The 23,451-nt window shown below is 51.9% G+C and overlaps 2 protein-coding genes across 2 annotated transcripts in view; one reads left to right on the forward strand and one right to left on the reverse strand.

Annotated features, from left to right (window-relative positions):
- Positions 1–1,765, forward strand: part of SLC25A13 (solute carrier family 25 member 13) — a 69,504-nt gene extending 67,739 nt beyond the window's left edge. The window contains exons 16-18 of the mRNA XM_069094480.1: positions 488–646; positions 737–827; positions 900–1,765. Of these exons, the coding sequence (XP_068950581.1) occupies positions 488–646; positions 737–827; positions 900–1,056 (407 nt within the window). The 3' untranslated portion in view covers positions 1,057–1,765. The remainder of the gene's footprint in view (positions 1–487; positions 647–736; positions 828–899) is intronic.
- A 7,095-nt stretch (positions 1,766–8,860) lies between these two features.
- DYNC1I1 (dynein cytoplasmic 1 intermediate chain 1) overlaps positions 8,861–23,451 on the reverse strand; it is a 78,160-nt gene continuing 63,569 nt past the window's right edge. The window contains exons 7-8 of the mRNA XM_069094409.1: positions 23,133–23,258; positions 8,861–9,757 (exon numbers count right to left, since the gene is read on the reverse strand). Of these exons, the coding sequence (XP_068950510.1) occupies positions 9,647–9,757; positions 23,133–23,258 (237 nt within the window). The 3' untranslated portion in view covers positions 8,861–9,646. The remainder of the gene's footprint in view (positions 9,758–23,132; positions 23,259–23,451) is intronic.

Genomic DNA, 23,451 nt, shown 5'->3' on the forward strand with positions numbered 1-23,451 from the left:
TGTGCCTATGTAGGGGGTGTGGGCTGGGCTGTCCTGCCTGCGCTTTTCCTTTGAGTGCCAGCCATTGTCACTGGAAATCTTCCTCCAGGGATTTGGGGGACAGAGAAGAAATGCGGCTCCTTCTTGTAGAGGGGAGTGAGCCTGGAAGGCTCCGCTGTGCTTGTCTGACTGTGGCAGGGCAGGCGGGTGCCAGCAGCCACAGAGACATCTCAGGAATAGGCAGTACGGACTTCCCCTTAAACCTCTGACCCTCGTAGCTTGGCTAGCTCGAGCAGAGAAGTTCTGCTACTGGCTTCTCAGCTTGAAGCTAAAACTGGATAATGGGGGATGTTTGGAGTCCAGCTTCTCCCGGGCATGAGTACACACAGTGGGGCCACAGCGCCCCCAAGGAGTGAGGAGCAGCACACCTGTGCCCTTCTTAACTAGGAAAGCCCTTTTTATGCAGCAGCGAAATGCTTCCCACGGATGCCTTGTGTTTCTCCCACAGGTATGCCAGCCGCATCTTTGGTGACCCCTGCTGATGTGATCAAGACAAGATTACAGGTAGCAGCCCGGACCGGCCAGACCACCTACAGCGGAGTGATGGACTGTTTTCAGAAGATCCTTCGAGAAGAGGGCCACAGAGCCCTGTGGAAAGGGACAGGGGGTACGGCCAGGGAGGCAATGCCTGGGGGGAGGGCGTAGAGGCCCCTGGGGTGGGGCTGGCCTCAGCGTGCTGTCCCCCTCTCTTCGCCAGCCCGTGTGTTCCGGTCGTCGCCGCAGTTTGGCGTGACGCTGCTGACCTATGAGCTGCTACAGCGTTGGCTCTACGTGGATTTCGGGGGCACGTGAGTAGAGGGGAAGGGTGGGTAGGACCCCTCTTTGACCCTCAGAATCTCACTTTGCCTCTTTCCTTTCAGAAAACCAGCCTCACCCGAGCCTGGAGTGAAATACCAGCACCTTCCCAATGCCGATCACGTGGGGGGCTACAAGTTGGCAGTGGCCACCTTTGCGGGCATCGAAAACAAGTTTGGACTTTACCTGCCTCGGTTCAAACCACCTGCGCCCACACCCTAGGTCCCTGGGCCCAGTGGCCTGCACCACCGCCCTGGCGGAGCCGGGCCATCCCCACTCCTCCACTCGGGGTGGGGCTTTTTATCATGATCATTACGTGGAATCATTTGGGGTTTGCGCTTCCTTAACCAGATCTCAGTGAAATTGCTGCTGGTGATTCATTCTTGGGGCTGAGTCGGCCCCGACCTGGCCTGGTGTTTGGGTGACTCGAGAGAGGAAGGAGGAAGGAGCTGTCTCACCAACGGACATGAGGGCTGGGCCACAGGGCCTGGAGAGGGCTCAAAGCCCTGACGCTTTTTAAAATACCAGGATCGGCCGCCCTGGCATCAGGTTTTAAACACTTACATGCTCTGGATCACATTATGAAGCATTGATGTGAAACATGTTTTTGTGTAACGCAAACCACATTGGCCGTCCAGACCTCGGACTGTTCCCAGCATCAGGCTGCTTGAGGAAAGGGCTGCGTCCGTCCAGTCTCAGTGCACCCAGGCCTTTCTCTCCGACTCCATCACACACACACATGGCTGGGCTCCCCACTCCAGGGGCCCAGAGGCGGGCAGACCAGTTCCCCCACCTCACAGCCGCTACCCCAGCCTTCTTTTTACCCTGAATCATGTCGAAGACAAAGATGGGCTCTGATTCCCAGTGCCTTGAGTCACATTGTAGGTCTGTGTATGTATTTCTGAAGAGAGAAATAAACCGTTTAAACAGCCATTTGGGTCTGACTCTGCTTTGGACTGGGGGCCATTTCCTCTAGACCAGATTGCGCCCATATTGTCCCAAGCCTTAGGAAGCCTCCCCCATCCGGGCAAGTCAGAAAAGGTGCAAACAGGTCCCTGGAGCCCAAGGATGAAGACTGGCATCTTGGCCCTAGGCATACCACAGCACCCGGCAGATTGGGCCCTGAGACTAGGCATAAAGCCCTTCTGAAACTCCTGCCCCTGCCTTGCCCAGGCCTCCCTGCTGGGGTGGGATGCAGGGCAGCAGGAAGCCAATGCTGGCGGCTCTTAGCTTTGTGCAGGCACAAGTCTAGGATAAAGGCAAAGTTGATGGGGGTGTTAGGAAAGGAAATGAACCCTCTGGTCCTCTGTGTGGGGACAGAGCAGGGCCAGGCTTGTCTGGGACTGTTTCCAAGCATCCCAGTACTGATCTAGGGAGGGAGGTTTTGGGGCTCCCCCACGTTAGTGGTAAGGTGGGATTCAGACTGTGGATGAAAAGCGGCTTGGCTGGAGGGTCTGTCAGACAAGCGCCCCCTTCCCTCAGTGAACATTGAGCAAACTGCAAAAACTTCCCACCTTTTTCTGGGAAAGGTAAATTGGGCCCAGGCCTCTCAGGTTCTCAGTAAACATGAAATACCTTCACCTCTTTTGAGCTATATGGGGGCTTTACACAGGACCCCAATCTCTACCAGGTGCCTCACCCCTGAGCCCAAAGCCCACATATGAGGACTGTCCAGACCAGCCTCAGGCCTCCGGAGATGCGGCCCTGGCCCACCTGTGCTCTCTCAGGGTCTTGTTCGTCTGCTAGCCTAATGAAACAACATGGTTGGTTTGGAGATGTCCAGCAGTTAAGAGGGCTTTACCTCTGAGGCACAACCACAGAGCCCCCAATGTAGAATGACTTTAGAAAGGCTAGTGAAGCAGCTACGATGATGGTCCTTGTCTGTGACTCTCTCCCCAGACAGCCACCAGTGGGCTGTCCTCCAAGGCCCAGTGCTTAGTGAAGTCATCATTCAGTCATCTGGGGCTCCCAGAACCCGGTGCTGGACCAGCTTGGGGCCTTGGAGGGCACCTCTGAAAGATGTTCCCCCTCAGGTCATTAGTCTTCAATGAAAATCGAAGCAACTCTCAGGTTCTGCCTGATGTCGAGTAGATAGGAGAAGGGGGAAATAACCCATGTCAGCAGACTGTGGGACAGTAATAATAGCAAGCATCTCAGTGTTGGCAAAGCACTTTATGAAGACATTCGCTTCTCAGAACAACCATGGAAGGGAGGGGCTGTTAGCCCCATTTTACCTACAGGGTTGCACCTAGTGCTGGATTGGAACTCAGGACTGCCTGCTTCCACATCCAGCTCTCCAACCCACCACCTAACTCTCGGGCCTCGGGGGAGCCGAGAGCCGATCCAGCCATTCTGGAAAGTGTTTGGGGACTAACCTGGGAAAATGTGTATTGTATCCCCTTCGACCATCAATACCCCAAAAGAACTTTTTAACAAAAGGAAGAGAGAAAAAGAATGCCTCTATGAACACAGAACAGCGACCAAAAAGGAAAAACTGAAAAGATGCTTTCCTCTTAGGGAATGAGTTAGAATATGAAGGGAAAGAACATAAAAACAGACCAAGTGGTCAAATGAGAAGAAACCTGGAAGACCCTGCAGCTGGAGGCAAAGAGAAGTGAGCAGATCAGAGAAGCAGACCCAGACAGCAGCCGAGGGCATCAGCCCAGAGCACCAGGGGTGAAGCCGGCCACCCGCCTCCCACCAGGAGGGGCCCATTAGGCACTGGTTTCGGGTGACTCTGTACGTCCATGATGACCGCTTTATTTTTAATTTAGTTGATACAGTTCAGGGAAGGTAGTGGGAAGACTTTATTTTAAATGCATGTAAGAACAGTTTTTGGTTTGTTTGTTTTTTTTTTAATAAGGCAACACCCAGCAATACCACCACTATGTCTGCATCCCAAAGAGATCATAAAAAAGGGGAAAGGACCCACAGGTACAGAAGTATTTATAGCAGCTGTTTGTGGTGGCCAACAATTGGAAATTGAGGGGACGCCCATCCTTTGGGCAATGGCTGAACAAGCCCTGTGAGTGATGTGTGTGATGATGATGGAGTCTTACTGTGCTATAAGAAGTGATGAGCAGGCGGCTCTCAGAAAGGCTTCCATGGACTGATGCAGAACGAAGTGAGCAGAACCAGGACATTGTACACAGTTACAGCAGCGGTGTCCGCTGACTGACCTTGACGTGACTCTTCTCAGAAACACAAGGATCTGGGACAGCTCCAAAAGACTCAGGATGGAAAATGCTCTCCACAGCCTGAGAAAGAACTGTGGAGTCGAAGGAAGACAGAAGCGTGCTGTTTGCTCTCTCCCTTTTTGTTGTTTCTTCCCTGTGGTTCCTTCCATTTTTCTTCTTTACAACATGACTAATGTGAAAATCGGCTTCATATGATTGTACCTGTATGGCCTGTATCAGATTGCACGCTGTCTTGGGGAGGGAGTAACGAAGGGAGGGAGAGGAAATTTAAAAGTCAAAATCTTATGGAAATGAATGTTGAAAACTAAAAATAATTATAAATAAAAATAAGATAAGCATGCAAATGAAGGGCTTGGGCCAAGTCCATCCTTGGACCTCATCTCACTTCTGGGCAGGCTTCTCAGAGGGCAGATGAATTATATATGCTTGTGGGTTGATGAATTAATCAATATGGCACAGCCACTCCATCCAAGAGTCCACAGTACCAGCCGCCAGACAGAATCTTTTTATTTTACATTTGTTAAATTAAGGTTAGGGCAGGGGCAGTCACCAAGGAGAAGGAAATAAGCATTTACCTGACACCTACTGTGTTCCTGTGCTAAGTGCCTGCAAATATCTCATTTAATGTACTGAAATTAATGAGAAAATAATCCCATTTCTAACTGAGGTCATCTTCTAAGGTCGATTTCCTGCACAGAGCCCCATGAGGTGAGATAATCTGGAGTTGTTTGGGGTTAAGGTGGATAGATTTAAGCCCCTTTACCTTTCACCCCCTGATTTAGCGAGCCAGAGAAATTATTTAAAACCAAAAGGAAGCCCAAAGTCGCAGTGTCCAAATACAGGCCCACCAAGCCCGGTCTCTGGAGTCAGACTTCGAACTCAGGTCCTCACAGCCAGAAGCATGGAAAGCCTGGAATCACCAAAATCACAAGCAGGACCAGCTCGTGCACCAGGCTGCAGCGCTGCCCAAGAAGGCTGGGCAGCCCGGAGCGGTGGCGGCCGCGCGGCTGGGGAAGAGCTGCGCCCTCCCCACTCCTGGTTGTGGGGGAGGCCTTGCACGCCTCGCTCAGTGCATCGGTCAGGTAGTCTGGCTGACTTTAGACTTCGGGGAGATCGGGTTTGTCCTTTTGTACCGATGGGCAGCTGCTTTCCCCTCTGCCTCAGTAAGATGGGACGATCCCACGTAAACTGCTTTGCAGACCTAGTACCTATAACCGAGGGGGCGTGGTAGCTCTCATTACTTCTCGGGACAGCCCTTCAGAGACTCGAACACAGCCCTTCGGGCTTGCCCACTTCCTCATGAGGCCGGGCCTCTTCGTCCTGGCTGTCCTTCCCCACGCAGGGACAGACGGGAACACAAAACTCTGGGCCGGCATCAAGGACGCCCGCCAAGCCTCCTTCATTGGGTATTGGTGACCGTTTTCAGTTTTTAGACCCCAAATGGGAGTCTACGGTCATCGCCAGAGATTCCTTTTATTAACTTCAGCTCATCCCCTGGTGTGTCCTCCCTCCCAGCTTTGTGCCTTCCGAGTGGGCTCGGAATCATGCTCTCCCTTCTTGGGGGGGGATCCTGGGTTTCCAGCTCAGGCCACGCCCATGGCCAGGGCATATTCCACGCCGATGACGTCACCCTAGCCTGGGCCCGCTGGACGCCTTTGCCCTTGAGCCAGAGTCGTTCCCTTAGCCACTGGGAGAGCACTGGGAGAGTCTTCTGCTAGATTCTTCTGCGACATCCCCAGCTCTGCCAGCTTTGTAGCTCTGTCCGAAAGGGAAATGAGATGATTCTGGTACGAGCCGGCCCTTTGGAGAATCCCCAACCCACTTCTAAGACATCGGTCAGCCTTCCCAGGCATCCAGTGGCGGTCACCGGCCGCCACTCACCTGCAGGCCTGAGTCTGCTTCTCCCGCCATCGTCCCCACCTCTCTCCCCCGCTCCTCCACCCCGTGCCTTTCACTGACCCTCTTCCGTGAGGACTTTTTGCGCCACCCTCTCATCTAGCTGGACACAACAACCATTTTATGAAGCTCCTACGAATCCCTTCGTTTTATAGACTAGGAAATGGAGGCCTAGGGGATCCGTCCAATGTCACACAGCAAATAAACCTCAGGGGTCGGATTGGAGCTCAGGCCCTCTTTTCCCGGTGCCGCATGGACTACACCTTTAACAGCTCAGCTCATCCACTATCCCATTCCTATAGCGTATCTGTTCATTCATCTAGTAACACACGCACCCTACAGCGTTCAGAAATCAGGGTTCCCCACACATCTAGGCCAAGATCCCCCATTATGCTCTGCCTGTCCCCCTGCCCTGTGCTGCCCCTCCTCCCCTTCTTCCTCTCCGCCCCCTTCCCTCCTTCTCCTCCTGGCTTCCCACGGTCTCCGGGTTTCTCCAAAGTTTGACCCCTGCAATATCCTCTTCATGCGACCTTCCCAAAGGCCCTCCAGTTTACATTGTAAATATTTTGTTTTTCCCTCTGTGGCGCACGCGCGTGTGTTTAATGATTTCCTCCGAACGTACTTGAAATGTAAGGACCTGGAGGGCAGGGGCTGTTTGCCAGGCACACCGTAAATGAGTGCTCAATGAGCCATGAAGTTACTGACCCCTCAATCCTCCCCGTCTTCCCGCTACTCCGGGCACTAGGAAAGTACTCAAGAAATAGCGCCCCCTCCCATTCTCCCCCCCCCCCCCCCCCCCTCCTCCGATCCTCTTAGTGAGTGAGACTCTCTCTTCTGTCTTAAGCTGACTTCTTTCTTCCTCCACAGCCAGCGCTCTGTTTTAGCCCTGCCCTGAATCGTCCGCGCTGCTCCTCCATTACTGACGCGGCCCTTCTTCCTGGTGCAGAACTCTCCGTCGCTCCCCACTACCTCGATTTTATCCCATTCATTCTGTGCCCTCCCTAGAGTTCCTCCGCTTTCCCCAGTGGATCCTCAGGTCCAACCAGATGTATATGCCTTCGATTCCCCACCCCAGCACATGGCCCCACTGGGAATCACTATTCTCTGTGGGTGGTGTGTGTGTGTGTGTGTGTGTGTGTGTGTGTGTGTGTGCGTGTGTGTGTGTGTGTGTCGGATCCGGGTCCCTTCATTTCAGAGACGGAACCTAAGCCTCCCCCAGAGTCACACGGGCCATGCACAGTGGAGCCAACATTTGAACTCCCACCCTTTCCCTCTGAACCCAAGGCTTTTCCCACTGTCTCCTTACCTGCAGCATCCTATACCCCTCAGAAAGTGGGACGATTTCTGTCATTTCTTCAGAAGTGACTCAGATTGTCACCACCCTTACCTGTGAGACCCAGAGTCCCAATGGTATCCAGATACTGGCTGAGCAGCAGCCTGAGTAGCCTGGCTGGGGAGGATGGCCCAAGGTCAGACCATAGCTCTTTGCCCAGAGCTCATTGTGGTCACTGTTGCCCTCCTCACCGCCCTGAGGGAGGCTGTTTCTCCTGCAAGGGTGGCCCAAGTCTAAGCAGGAAGCAGTTCAGAGAAGTTGACTTTCTGGGGGGTGCTCTAGACCCAGACAGAGCATGACTGCCGACCCCACCCTCACTATCTATCATCATGTGCAGATGCCTTAGAAATAGTCTGTGAGTCTCAGAGCCTTCTGGGGCCCAGACAGGCTTGGAATTCAGGAAATCTGTTTATGGGTGAGTTTCCCTGGTGCCCTAGATAGAGTAGGCTGGATTCAGGACCAGATGCGCAGGAAAGGGACTCCTTCTTCTCCTCCCTCTCCCCCATGAAAGCTAATTCAGGAGCATTTTACTTGGGAAACTCTGGGAATGTTACTGAAGTGGTTATGGCACAGGTAAGTCTCAGAAGATGTCACATAGGAAGATAGCCATCATTGGAAATGTCACTATTAAACAGCAGTTACATTAAGTATGGAAAAACCAATTCCCTGCCTGCCCACCCTCTAACCCAGCCAAGAGGGGCGACAAAAGCTTGAGGAGCAGCAGCCTGAGAGCTGATGGCTGCTCCAGCCCAAAAGGTCAGGGACGAAGAAGCAGGTCTGAGCAGTGAGGCCTCCTCCCTCCGCAGGCCACAACCTCTGGCTGGGCAGGGAACACAGATCACCTTCCCCTAAGTAGATCTCAGACAGTAAGAGCCAGACTCATCTTCAAGGAGATGGGCCCAGCATGATGTTAAATCCTACTGTCGTTACCTAAATGCTTGGGGGCAGGGGGGATATCTGTATTTCAGTTTATAAGAAAACAAATCACTCTTTAGAAACCTTGGGGCACATGTTGTTGCTTTTTTCAGATTACAGGAATTTTACAGTGGAAAGATTCCTTTTCATCCCCAAAGAATATTTCCCCACTAGGGCAGCAGAAATCTGTCTTAATGGGTTTAAAAAAAAACATCCGAAAACCCCTTAGTTTAAATCCCTACAGGAACAATATCAGCAGGTCTTCAGTTCCCTTTCCTGCTTCAGAGGTACCCAGACAACACTTTCTTAGAGTCCCAGTGTTTCATGATCGGTTGGAGATTAAAAAGAAAACCCCACCAAGCTTTTCCCACTTGTGGAGGGTGTGGGACATGGTCCCAGCTCCCTGACTGTGAAACCCCAGGATGTCCTGTCTATCCTCCAAAACCAGGGAGACACTCTCAGGAGTGGAGAACCTGTGGCCTCCGGGTCCTCCAGTGAAGCCTTTGATTGGGCATGGACATGGGCATGGGGTGAAGGGTGGTACCTACAGCTGAATTCCATAGGTGTAGTGGGCAGAGGAATACTGGGCACCCTGGGGTAGATGGGACAGCCCCCTTTGGGGGATGAGAGAAGCATTGAACGGCTTGGTGCGACATGATTCTGGAGCCACAGAAATTGTCTTGGATATTTTATTGGCATGTCTGGGGTCACGTTCAGGAACCAGGAACTTCTGCCAGGCCCTGCTAGCCTGAACAATACCCTTGAAATATTGGTGAGAAACTTGAGGATAATTGGCACTCAACTCCTCCGATCCCTCCAGGCCTTCTCGCTCCACTGGGCGTTCTCAGCGCACCTGGCACTCCGTAATAAGGAACCGGAGCTGAAGGAACTCTGCCGAGGCAGGGAGACCAGGCGGGAACTCATTACGCCCATGCTTTAGGGTCGTTTATTTTGATGCCTTCAAGCAGCTACGTTCCATAGAGTGCGCACGCACATACAGCCCCCCCCCCCCCCCCCCCCCCCCCCCCCCCCACACACCCCCAATAAATAAGGAGCCGCGACGGGCAGGAAGCGCATTCCTAAGGAGTCCCTGAGGACCAAGCCCCGGGCGGGCGCAGCGCGCCGGAGTCGCCCCGGGAGCGCCGCGCGGGCCCGGGCTCCTAGCTCTTAAACACAGTTACTAAGTAGTTAAAAGGCAACAACGAAATCCAGAAAGGTTTAGTTTCCCTTCTCCCCGCTTTTTACTTTGGAGACATAAATATAAAGTCTAGGAACACTCTGGCTGTTTCTAGGCTCACGATGAGCGGGGATGGGCGGATGCTTTAATGAATACAGGGAGCGCGCCAAGCAAGCCACAGTAACACCAGATCCACGGAGAACACAGAGAGAGACTCCGCAGAGGCAGACGCCCTGCCCTGCGGGAGAATGGGCGTGCGCCCATCGCCGGCGAGCCGGCCAGAGCTCTTCTTCTCTAGGCAGCCAACTCCGCGGCCCCTTCTTCCTCGCTGTCCGCTCTGTTGGCTCGGATCTCCACTAGCGTCCGAGCAAACCGGGTCCATTCATCGTTGTGAGGAACCGCAAGCTGGGGAGAAAAGATATGTGGGAATTTTAGAAGGGGGGCAAAAAAGATGCCTTTCCCACCAGGACCCCTGTCAGGCTAGTCTGACGCCACACCCCAGGAGGCCAGCGTCCCTTGGGCTCCTGACAGAAAGGAGTGAATGTTTTCTCAAAAAGCTCAGCAGCTTTTCCATCTGTCCGTATCTATCATGTATGGGGCATGTTCCATGGAGGAAGATTACAGTGAATGAGGCGCACCTTCTCTAAAGCTTCTCAGGTCACCCTAGAGACCACTGCCCTGCCCCCTAGCCTCAGGATGGCCAGGTCTCATTGCCAAAGTCACCATCAGGCTGGTGCTAGCACCAACCTGACCCTGACCTTGGCAGTGGACCTGGAGCCATACCAGCCCTTCTCTCTCCAGACAACTAAATGAATGGACTCAGGTATTCTGACCAACGCTTCCTAAGACTAGGAGCCCTGCTCGTTCAGCTCAGCTGCATCCATCATGGTGCATTCTGATACATGAAACAAAGTAAAAGAAAAAAGAAAAAAGGGGGCTTATAATAAGTCACCTGCAGCAGAATAGCTTCCTCTGTGCACAATTTCAAGGTGGGGAGAGAGGGGGAGGGGAGGAGGGAGTGAAGAGGGGAGGAAAGGAGAGGGGAGAGGGGAGAGGGGGGAGAGGGAGATGGATGAATGCAAATTACCCGTGTACATTCTTGCGGACTGTTTTAAGAACTCTGATATTTCCCTTCACGGAATCCAAAAAGGAACTGCTTAAAGATATTGTGCAAGTGTTTGGGAACAGAAAAGAGAGTTATTTGGAAATGGGAACCAGGAATGGAGAGTGGGCTGGTCGGATGCCTTCAACACCATTTCTGTAGAAGCCTGCCCTCTGCTCATCCCAGGCAGTCTGGCTGCAGGTGCCCCACCCACCCCCACTGAACTCTGCTGAGACTTATCTCTATAAAGAAGGCCACACTTTTGTGGAAAACCCCAATTTTTCATTCCCTGGCCCAAGATCAGCTCTCTGAAGGGTCAAGGAGTGACTAATGGCTGTTTTCTTCCCACCAGCAGCTCCTGGCAAAGCCCACTGAGGAACACACATTTTAGCAGCGAAGTTCTGCTCCAGGATCATTCTGGGGGTGCTTGGCAGGAGGACTCTAAGCACTTGTGCTTTAAAATGTAACCATGGAGGGGCAAAGAGCCACCAACAAACCAACCAAGAACAGCTCTCAGTGGGTAGTTTTTCTCTGGCCAAACACTCACCTGGGTCATGGCAACAAGGCACAGTCTCCCTTTTGACCCTGCTCCAAGTTCACTGTGGTATTGAATGACATGGCGGGCCCTCTCCTCGTCCATTTCTCTGTACTCAGCGCTAGACCCATTTTCCACAATTCTGCATTTTTCTCTTCAATTTGGAAAAATAGTGCACTCAGGAAATGAGGCCCCAGAGGTGGATAGTTGAAAAAAAAAGGGCTGACAGAAAGCATATGTAGAAAAGAGCTGATACCTTATTTCTATGAAAAAGCAGGTCTCACCCCCAAAGGACTAAAATCTAAAATCTAGGACTGAGGAGGGGAACCCAGACAGCCCGCAGCCCCAGGGTGGCTGAGAACAGGCAAGCCTGTCAGTCTGGAATGTTGGGTGTTTCTCCTCGAAAGCAGCCATATTCCATGAGACTGACCCTCAGTGGGTCGCATCACACTACTCATTCGAAATTGGGCACAGAAATGACTCTCCGTGAGGACGCAGGACCCAGAAAGGTCACTGTGCCGTTAATCATTTATTGAGCACCTGCTGTGTTCTGTGTACTGTGTACTGTGCTAAGATGCAAGGACATAGGAAGAATGAAGCCAAAGCAGAAAGCCGTGTGATTTGGGAGGAAAGTGGGGCGTGATCAGGCTGAGTCCGAGGTACGGAGGGAGCCATCTCCAGACGTGGAGACCAGGCAGGAGTGCAAAGGCATGGAGATGAGAAGCAACGTTAAAGCACACTCATTGCACAGGTGTGAATGGGCATGTAGTGGATGGCAAGTGGAACATTGCTCACTCTAGGAAGAAGGAGGGCGTGAATCTGACAAACTTAAAACAGCCTTTGCCGCTGGGTGACATCTTACTCCTGACAATCTAAGCTTCTCGTTCAGGGGTAAATGAGCAGAAGCACATGAGGAGAGAGACATGCTATGTTCCCAGCAGGAGATCCAGGGCTGTCTGCATCCACTGCTGATGCCCTCCCACCAAAACCTCACTGGGTTCCCAGCATGCCCCGGAGTGCGCCTGTGGGCTGCCCTCCTGGGAGCCACCCCACGGGGAGGCTGACACTCACTCACCCTGCTTGGCTCATTCTCTTTCCTAACAAACCCTCCTCTCCACCCCGAGCCCTTACCTCAGGCCACAGCAGAATCAGCTGGAGCCCAGATCTCATGCTGGCTAAGCATGGATCTCTCCAGAGACACCAACCGCCTCTGATCTGTAAAACATTTGTTACCAGCCTTCTCTGATGACATGGATGTTTCAGAATCTGACACGAGCAAACTATGGGTGAACAATCTGGGGCCAAGTCTCCCCATGGTGGCGAATGAGACACCAGCTGTCTGAGACACCAGAAAACGCAGTCCTGTTTGACTGTCTTACAGAGTGTCCACTTTGTGTAGAGTGTCCGCTTTGTCCACTCTGTCTTATAGAGTGTCCACTCTACAGACAGCAGCCTGGATCAGAGAACAGCCAAGGGACTTGCCGGGGTCACAGACTGGACTTGGGCTAGTCTCCTGTCCAGCAAGCTGCCCTATCCTGCCCTGCCTGAGCAGTGCTTCTCCAGATAACCTAGCACTGGGGGACTTGCATTCATGGCAGTGAATGAGTGAAGATGTTAGTGGGGAGTAGCCAGACCCCCTCCCTCTGCCCACGAGGGAGCACAGGCAGTGGCCTGTTGGGTTCCTGGTGCCATGTTGGAGCCTATCCAATGCCATGGGGGAGGGAGGCTCCTGCTGGACAGCTGAGAGCAGGCACATCAAGGGGTTGGCTCTCCCCATTTCTTTTACTTCTTTGAGGTTTATATACAAGTGAGGGCACAGAATATCATGGCTGGGAAGGACCTTAGAAAACCCAGGCAAGAGAGCAGAAGTGAAGGTGGAGCTCATACAAGCTCATCTGACAGAGCTAGCTCTAGAACCCGGGCCTCAAGGAGAGGGGACAAAAGGGAGGTCTCCTCCCATGAGGACACCTGGACTCTCCCACCTCGCCCTGCCCTTGCCAGGACTGTCAGGCTTTGGGCTACCTAAGATGCATCTAGGAAGGGCCAGGAGGAATCCAAGAGTACACCATGGTCTGGTCAAAATGACCCCACCCCCCAGTGCTAAAGCTTGGGAGGACGACAGAAAGATGGTGGCTGGTGTGTTTGGGGAGAGGGCCTGAGCCCGGGGCAGGGGAGTGGGGGGTGGGGGAAAGAGGGCTGGAGGCCCAATGACCACGCTGCTTCTGAGCTCACCGCTCAACAGAAGGCCTGCCATTGCTCTGTGTGATTCAGATCAGACACAGCAAGTCCCCAAGATCAGGAAACAGTCAGAGAGCCCTTGGCACAGAGAGCTGAGGGGTGAGGCCAGAAAGGGTGTGACATTAAGGTGCCTCCCTCCGCCTCCTCTTCCTCCTCCTCTTCCTCTTCCTTCTTTTCCTCCTCCTCCTTCTTCCCTTTCCTCCTCACTGCTCTCTCTTGCAGAACCCACCTTTGGAGACCTCAGTGGATGACAAATTCAGGGCTTAGGAGGGGACTCAGAGGTCATCTGGGACATGGCAGGCCATGATAAGACTTTGCAGCTCTTGTCCAGAGGGTCCTGGCCCTCAGCGAGATACCATTCCACTACTGGGCAGACTCCTCATGTATACAGATAAGTGCAAGATTACCAGCCAGGCAGGGCTAGGAGGGGAGGCCCCTTGAGCAAAGACTTCATACATTTGCTGGCTGAGCTGAGCTTGAAGAGGAGACTTGGCCCCATAAGGTGAGAATGGTGAGCTTCGAGAGGGACTGGAATCCATAGGGCACAAGTCTGGGAAGGGGGTTGACACTTTGGTTTCATTTCACCCTAGAAGGAATATGGAGCCTCAGAAGGTCTGAGAGCTGATGCACGGGGCAGAGGGATGGAAGGGAAGTCTTTGATAGGCAGCTCTCAAGGCTAGCAGAAATGGACGTCTTTTCAACGCAACTGAAAACAAAGCACTCAATGGGAGGAGGGTCTTCACCATTGAAGTTGGGAGCAGCCCTCCTGTCCCCAGGTCTTTTCTAGAGGACTCCCAGATTTCCCATCTGCTCAGGAGGCCCCCGGAATCAGGAGCTGCCCCTGCTGCAAAGGGCGGCTACCTTGGGGGACCCCCCCCCCTTGGCCTGACCTTGACACTCCCTGCACACAGCTCACCTCTTTGAGAAGGTCCAGTGTAAGAGATGGATGGATAGATGTGTGTTCATGTGTGTGTCCGTATGTGTATGTATGCATAACCTCAGACACATATGTGTGCACACACGCATGTCTACATATGTATATAAATGTGTGTTGTAATATATAGAGACACTGTATAACATGTGCACATAAACGTGTGTATACACGTGTTCACATAACACACAGGATGTGGATGGATGAACGTTCCAAGAGATGCTCTTCCACAAGCCTTACTGACCCCTGCACGCAGCCCTCCTCTGGAGAGGGCCCAGTGGGAGACAGAGATAAGCGCCAAAGATATGGACACACCTTCTCTGTTTCTGCTTTGGAGTCCTTGGTGTGGTAAGAGTTAGCTTTTTAAAATCCTGCTAGGATGAGGAAAGTGTGTGTGCCATTTCAGTAAGGCTTCCTGGCCTGAGCAAAATGAAAGGGGCGCACACGGCCCCTGCCCGCAAGCGTGCACATGCGTGATTTCTCAGCTGCTTACCCCCTTTCCACTGTAACAGAGGGGGGTTAGAACCATCTGGCAGGGGGCAACTTTGGCAACAAAACCCACCCACGAAAGTCCTGAGAGCTACCGTCTGTCTAGAAGACTTCTCACCAACAAAGGCCAGAATGGAAATCGGCCTGGCGGTCAGGTCTCAGGCGTTAGGGAAGCGTGAGCCTGACTGAGCTCAACTACACATGCAGGATCAGGAGGAAGCAGTGTCTAGAGGTCGCCTCTCTGTCTCACCCTCCAGGCACACATATCACACACACACACCCACACACCACACACACACTATACACACATACATACATGTGCCACACACACGGATACATACCACACACAGGGCACCACACACATACATACACACATATCTCCACACACATATCACCACACACGGTTACACACCACACAGCACCACACACATACATGCACACATATCACCACACACAGATACATACACAATACACACCACACACAAATACATACCACCACACACATGCATACATGTACCACACACTGATACATGCCACACACAAGGCACCACACACAGATACATACACACTACACACCACACCCACCCACCATACACACAGCACCACACACAAATACATGCCACCACACACACCACACACATACATGCTACACACGCCACACCCACCAGAGACCCAGCAGAGTGAGGAGTCACACACTCAGTGGGGTTGCCAGCAGGCCTGCTCTCCTCTCCCCCTCCCTGCCTCACACATTTCTCTCAGGGCTCTCCCAGCCATGAACGCTGGGGTTGCCCTTGGCCAGAAGTCTGGGCCAGACCCCGCTCCCACAGGCTTGATTAAGCCAGTGTTGAGCCCTTAGCGCTGGCTGCCCAAAGCCTTGTTCGGAAGGGGCCCGGGCTGTCTTTCTGGTGGGCTCTCACTGGTGGATGACTGATTTAGGGGGAACATCGCATCCCTGGTGGTGGAACGGAAGACGCTGCTGCTTCTTTGGCAGTGGAATTGTTGCAGATTAGCTTCTCCCAGAGAAGAGCGAGTAAGCATGGAGTGAGACAGGCCGGGGGATGCCTGGGAAGGACATGGCTGTTTTGGACTCTGGCGCACCAAATACCAGAGTTGGACAAATTTAAAATGAAAGCCCTGCTTCCTTGTGCAAGTCCCTTCACCTCCCTGGGTGTGAGATTAAGGGGTGGGGGCCGCTGGGGCGGGGTTCGGGGGTAGGCTCCCAGGCCTAGCTCTGCACCCACTGCCCTGCCCTGCAGGCTGGGGCTTTCTCCTGGGATCTGAAAACCAAGCCTGCACTCCCTGCAGAGGAGAGGGAAGGATGGAAACGCCAGGAAGTGGCTACCTCATAAGGGAAAATCCATTTTGGCGCTTCCCTCCTCCTCCCAGATTCCTAGCAACCGCTGCCTGGATGCCTGTGTTCATCCATACAGAAATCTTCGTGCTAAACACCTCGAAAACATTTACCAGGTAATAAAAGGAATAGCCATCCCTCCCACAGCGCATTTGGGCAACGGGGTGCTGTTTTCTAACGGACTCCATACAGTGCCCCTGCAGCAAGTGTCTAAGAGAAGCCCATGCTTGGCAGGGTGTCTCTTGGTGGGGAGTAGATAGCCCCCCCAGCAAGAGACAGAGCCTGCCTCGAGTGAGGCTGGGGTCCAAGCTCTGGGCACCCTGGAGCCTGGCGGCAGGCAGGGTAGGGGCCACCCCGCAATCTCAAGCCACAGCACGGGCTTCCCCACTACTGGGCAAAGTCAAACAGCTCTGGCACAATTACTCAGCTCAGCCAGCCTAGGTCTCCAAGGTATTCATCCAGTGGGGATCTCTAGAGGGTGACCCAGACCACCATCACTGAGAGGCAGCTTAGCATGGGGGTGGGGCAGGGCTTCGGGAATACCCTAGTTCAAATTTAACCTCTGATATTTACTAGTTGTGTGACTCTATTTAGGCCATTTACCACTTTCTGAGACAGTTTCCTTATCTGTAAAAGTTGGTGGTTCCCTCCCATAAACATGTCATTGACCAGGGGAAGGCAGTTCCTTCAGAACATCTGCATTACTGTCACTTTGCTGGCCAAAATGGAGTCCAGACCAGTGGGGCGACCTACCTCCACTGTGAGAATCCCCCATCCCTCCTATCTCAGCAGGTCCAGACCTGTCCTCTCCTCTCCCAGTCTCCCATAGCCACATGAAGCATTTGTGGGCCTTCCCCTGGTTAGCCCTTAGGGAAGAGTGGGGAGGCCCTGGGTCACCTTTCATCCCTCCGGTTCCCAGGCCTAACCCGCTTGGGTGTGAACTGGAACATTATTCTGTAACTCAGGATTTTCTTAAAAAAAAAAAAAAAGCCCTTTAAACGAAGAATTCCCCTGAACTCGCCATCATTTCAATGTCATTCAGATGCCGTGAAAGACAAAGAGGGACCTGGGCTTCTTCCCAGGACCCACCTCTGCTGCCCGGGCCCCAAAATGGAAACAAGATGGACAGCGGCCATTTACACATTTCTCTTCCCAAGTCCAAAGGAAATGCTTAGGCAGAGGCACATTCACATGACAGAGAACCGGGTGCCACGTCAACATTTAAGAATCAAATAAAATTCAGCTTTTGGATCCAGCTCCCAAGCTAATGCTCTGTCCATGATAAACTTTTGGGCTCTGGCCAGTTTTCTGACCCTCTAAGGTTTTAGGGTTCAACCTAAGCTACCATTTTCTCAGACAAAAATTCAACAACTGTGTATTTCTAAAAGGAAACATAGGTGCCATTCTAATCAGGGACTCTCTCTAAACTGAAACAGGCAGGGAAGTGCCTCCGCCAAGGTCCCCCACACCACCACGGGTCTCGGGGGGCACCCCCTGACACCGAGGACACAAGCCTACTGGTGAATTGGGCAAATGGCTGCACACACCTTGGATTGAACACAATTAGACAGAAGGTTTCTTCCCCCTCCTAATCAACTACCCTGGATTATGCACAAATCATGAATATTTTTCAATCAATATGGAAAGAGGAAGAGCTGGCTAAAACTCCGTATTATTCCTATAGGTCTGTTTTCATTAGCTCTCACAAGCAAACTACAAAACCATATCTAAATTGGCATATTATTTATGCAATAATTAGTCCAATCAATTATTGTAAGTGGGTAATCACCAAAATAAAAGGCTCTTCTACTAAGAGGTTAAGAATAGCACAAACACGAACTTGCTATTTTAAAATACCTTTTCTGCAAGAAAAAATTCGAATCCATTCATTTTGCTGAAATAAATGATTTGAAATATTCACACCTTCTCCTGCCGTGTACTGCGAAAGTATCAGGCAGATGATTTCAGGGCGATTTATTTCAAGATTCTGAACATTAGGCATCAGCAAGCATAAATAGATGTGCTTATGTGAACACCGACCTGGGCCCATCGGGGGCTCCCCCAGACCCCAGGCTGGAGGTGAATGGACCCCTTCTGCCAGAGATCCTGACATTTTACATGAACAATGTCAAACACCTCCACCTTCAGCAACGCCCAGACTTTGCACGGGCTTCCCATTTTCAGCCAGATGTCTGGCATCACTCAACACAGAAGGCATAAATCTCTCTCTTCTCTGGGTAAAATCAGAGGAAATGTCTGGCCTCAGCTAACAAGATAACGTTGTTTATCCACTGAAAAATAAACCAATACTTGTCCAAAGGCCTGAACGGATCCCCAGCAACGTGAGGCCGTGCCGCCAAGGTTAATGAGAAACACCGGAGTCTCGAGTGATGATGGCGGCCGGCTCACGGCTGAGCGTTGGGCACCCCCACTGAGGCTCCTGGAGCTTTGAGATTTTATCGCCCAAGTAATAAGCCTTGGGCAATGCCCTTCATAAAACACAGGAATTAAGCTGACTGATTTCAAACTGGGGTATTTTTTTCATTAAAGAACTCTATTTGGTTTACCTTAAAAGCCCATTTTCGGTGGAGAAAAACAAAAAACTCATGTAATGATTTGTGCCCAGAGCAGGAATTGGTGGCTTCTCATTGGAGAAGGGACCCTGGCATTCAGCCCATCTGGGGCTTTTGTGCTGCTCCAGGAGCCCACTCTGGAACCGGGATTCCCTTCTCCTGTATAGAATCCTTGCCAGTCACTGGTCTGTGGCCTTGCCGTCTAGGCCAATGTACTTGGGCCAATTCACTTCTTACAGTGAATGGTCACTCTGTTTTCCTTTGGGAATTTCAAAGATATTTTTATCCTAATTTTTCATTTGGCCTTTTGAAATATTTTTGAGCAAACATTTTAAAAGCAGTGTTTTCTAGCAAGAACCCTTTATCACCTAAAAACATAAGCATTTTCCCTTTTCCTAGAAATCTCCCAAAATGCTTGTGCTGTACAGAAACGAATCAGGAACAAATCTCCAGCTGGAGTTGATATCAGCCGGGTTCTGAACACTCAAAGCAAATACTCGATTAGAAGGAAAAAAAAAAAAACCTTGGAGATGCCCATTTTCCTAAGAAGTCTGTGAATGGAATATTCAGCAAATGAAGCTTGGGTAATCATAAGCTAATTTACCCCCAAATAACTGGGGGGCCCATTACATTTCTCCCATTTTAGTTCATTTTAAATTAGCATCAGAATTTTATCTTTTGACTACAGTAAAAATGGTCTTTTTAATAACTCTAAAAGAAAGCTTGCCCTAATAGCCAGCCCATGCCAGAGAATCTGTCTTTCACCTTGCAGCAAGGAGCAGGAATATGGATGTCCACGGTATTTACTGCCTGCCTGCCCACCCTGCTGGCTCCCTGGCCACCCCAAGGCAGCCAAAGAGAACCGAAGGCTGAGGGAGGGAGGGCTGACCAGGAACCTCCAGGCCCTGGACATAGCTCTATGGGCCCTGCTCACTCCTAAGAAAGCAGAGGCTAGCTAGCCAGGCTTTCTTGCAAACTCAGTAAAGTACCTGTGTTTGCACAGTGTCTGTATCAGACAGCTATCCCTGCGGTCCCCCCATCTCCCAGCCTCAGTCTGCCCAGCAAGACTGGTTTTATTTATAGTAAATTATGGCTTGTTATCTTCCTTGTGAACCAGTTAACTGCATGAGATCATAGGACTCTGAAACAAGCATTTTATTCTATATTTTAGAAGGAAAAAATCCGACGCAGACCTGACCTAAAAGTCAGATTCCCCCAAACCCTGTGCAAGCCAAGCCTGGTGACAGGGGTGCCAGAAAGAAGCATGCTGAGATTGGGCAGGGATGCCCACCCAGCCCCCATCCCTTTCTGTCCAGTGATGGGAGCCAAGCACCTGCCCTGAGAAGACAAGGGGAGGTCACCTCATGAAGAGACACTGGTCCAGGGATCTGAAGCTCCACAGATAAACAATGGAGACCCAATCCGCTTGGGTAGGACTTACCCCTCTAAGTCAAAGCCAGGGCTGGAGGTGCTAAAGCAGCTGGGCCCAGGGAGGGGGCTCAGGGAGGGAGCTCACGGGTTAATCCATCTAGGCTCAGGACCAGTTGCATCAGGGAAGCTGGATCAGAGCCCAGGCCCCAGTGTCTAGAAGTCCCTTTGGACTCACTAGAGAAGGGCCCCCAGTGGGACTCCCTGGCATAGACTAGGGCCTCACCTGGGAGGTAGGTCACAAGGATCATCTGGTGTGGCCCATTTGGGTCTTAGAAATGGGCAGAAAGCAGTCCTGCCTCTCTTCACCCTGGTCCCGAAGGGGGAGATTTTCCACAAATTATATTGTTCTCTGGCAAGTAAAACTGCAATGAGCCAGTGACCAAGCTCAATGGTTCCATCTCACAGCTGTAACTCAGTGCTGTTTTCAGTGATCCTTCAGGGTGCCCCCAATCAAAATAGAGCTGGTTATTCTTTTTTCCTGAGAGACCCCCCAAATGGTGGGCACTGGGTAGGTCATCAAATGCTTGCCCAAGGCCAGTGAATAACATTGTATACCATGAACAAAGGGTGTGGTCACCCTTCCTCACCTTCCCCCAAAGGAAGCCTAATGCATTGTATAGACTCTAGGAACAAGCCCCAAGCACCTACCCTCCTCTGTCTGCAGAGACCCCTCTGAAATTTCTGCTGCCCAAAAGTCAGACAAACCCAAACCACAGAGACCTTCTAGTCCTCTGACCTGACCATGTAATCCTGTCTTTTTTCCTGCACTGATTGGCTAAATAACCCACTGAGATAGACTGAGCCAAGGAGTTCCCTTCCTTTCAAGGGGACCCAAGCATAATTTTAAGGTCAGCTTGGTTGGGGCAATGGGGCTGGGGGTGTGGGTGACATTCCTACTCTCTTTGCCTTGTATTATCATCCTAGCCACAGCACCCCCCCTACCCCCACACACAGTTAGGCAGCTGTATAGATCCCTGGGGCCCTTACCATCTCTTCCAGCACCTAAGTTATTTTCAGAGAACCTTAGGAGATTTGGGCTGGCGCCTCCAGGTGAACAAAGAGAAGAGAGAAGGCCATTTCACAGAATAAAAGAAACAAGCCAGAGGATCTCAGACTGTGTTCCAGGAAGCAGTTTCCTGAGTCACACATGCAGGCCCCCTTCACCTAGGATTCTGTATTGAAGCCTTCCTGATCTCTGTGTTTCTTTGGATGGGGACTCTCTGTTCAATGATGGTCTGTCCTGATTTGGGGGAGGGACTTCCAGAGCTGGACAGCAAGCTTGGAAAATCACAGTAAATTGGGGGGGGGGGTGTATATGAGGGAGGGGCTAAGAGTTAATTGTTTGGCCTATTGTGTGGCAGATATTTTTCTATAGCCTGTCTAGACAGCAGACAATAGATGAAACCAGCCCGTGGCTGTCGACATTTCTAGAGACTGTAATAACACTTTAAAAAAGTAAGCTGAATAATAGGAAAATCAAAGCCAGTCTGGCCTGCCAATATCATGGTGGAAACCTGAGCAGAACCACTCCCGACAATTCTGAAAGGACAATGGCCAGTGGGCCTGTCCTGCTCCGCCATGAGGAGTAACCTTTACCTTCTCTTTTCTAGCTCCGACCACAGAACTAGATTGGGAAGTCACTGTGTGAGCCCACGGGGGCAACTAGCTAGGTAGTCTGGCACTCCTCCCCTCAGGGGAACATGCATCCTCCAGAGCCTACTGCACCACAGACAGGGTTGGCAGTCCCCACCTGTTAGGATGAGGTGCAGTTTCAACCAGCCATCATGAAAGTCAAAGGGGGGGAAATGCCCTAGGATCATGTATTCCTTAATAATAAGGCAAAAACCTGGCCCTGCAGCCCACACTGAAGGAGGTGACAGAGGGGATCCAGTGTGTAGGGGAGGAGCAGCTCATAGAGGTATTTCCAGTTTGGAAATACCATCGATTTCTTTCTGAGAGGGTGGGGTTGAGGAAGGAAGGAAAGCATTTTCTGTCAGAGTAGATTTTCACAAAATGGATCATTCACCAAACTTAAAACGCTTTCCTGGTCTCCTGGATGACCAAGTGCTGAGCCCTGTAGGGCAGCCAAGCTAGGCAACCCTAGCAGGAAGCATTTCCTATTCCTAGGGCGCCATCTTTCTCCAAGTCATTGAAGAGCTTAGGGATCACAAGACAGCACACACAGAAACTTCCATGGTCCTCCTCCCTTATCAATCCAAATAGCTGGCTTGCTCCTCCTGGCAGGCACAGTCCCTACACATGATTCTCAGGTGATCTGTGGTACAGCAACTCAACTCCACCCTGAACAGCCAAAGCCAGGAGCCTAAGGGAGAGCTCATTGAACCAGGCTGGGCCCCAGGCTCCCCTTCTCCCAGTGCCACAGGGGCCACTCAACAATGCCTGCATGACCCCATTGGCCAAGCACACTTTTGACAGACACCATGAGACTCCCTTCCTTCTCCCCTCTCCAAAAGCTTTTCAGATCTAGGCCTCCTTTCTGCATGGGAAACAGCCCCCTTGTCTTCATTCCCATCACGCTCAGGTGATAAGCCTGCCTTTGTACAGTTTCCCTCTAACAACCCCTCAGCTTCCTTCTGGGTGACCCCATTGTCAGGACTTTTGAATCCCCAATGGCAGTGACCTCAGACAGACATGACTCTCAGTGCCTCCATTTAAAAGGACAAGAAGCCTGAGCACTGGCCCAAGGGCCACCAGGGAAAGCCTTGGGAAGCGCTCAGAGCTCTTGTGTCTAACTGAAGAGAGTTGATCTTTCTGAAGACCATCCCCATTAAAAGTTTGTCTTCACAGGAGCAGGCACCAGACTCCTCAATTAGGCCTCATCCTTCCAAGCCTGGCCCTGTTGGGAGGTCAGGAGCCTTCCGCAGGGACAGGGATGTGAGGCGCCTCACAGCACAATAACAGGGAAACAGCGCTGGGATCGTTAAGTGGCATCCTTCGAGGGGAGACCTTGTGCCCTGCCCAGGAGGAAGCCAGATCCCCACAGAAGCCAATGCAGATGCCCTCCCCAGGGGCCTCCCAGGCCAGTGCTGCCTGCCTCAGGTACCAGCCCCTCACAGGCCAGAACACAGCTCTGAACTATGCCCTGGGGTAGAATAGGAAAGACAGTTACCTCTCCCACATCATAGATCCAGATGCGGCCTTCGGAATCCCCTACAGCCACCTCCTTGCCAGTATGGGCCCAGCGGACACGGTTGAGGGCTGAGGCCCCCTCCACAGCTACACTAGCCGTTGGGACCTGCCAAGGAAGGGAGACAAAGTTCAGTTCTCGAGATCTACCCTACAAGGTCTGTCTGAAAGAGCCCCCCTTTCCCCTCCCCAATATCGACATCACCTGAGTGAGGGGGGTGGACGGGCAAATTGTTCTTCAGTCCCATACTCAGAGACTGCCAAGCACCAGGGAGGACCCTGGGTGGGGAAGAAATATTCTC

The sequence above is a fragment of the Petaurus breviceps genome, unplaced genomic scaffold, assembly GCF_028583685.1.
Source record: "Petaurus breviceps papuanus isolate PSGF00001 unplaced genomic scaffold, PetGlider_PUasm1.0 218, whole genome shotgun sequence".
NCBI classification, from domain to species: Eukaryota; Metazoa; Chordata; class Mammalia; order Diprotodontia; family Petauridae; genus Petaurus; species Petaurus breviceps.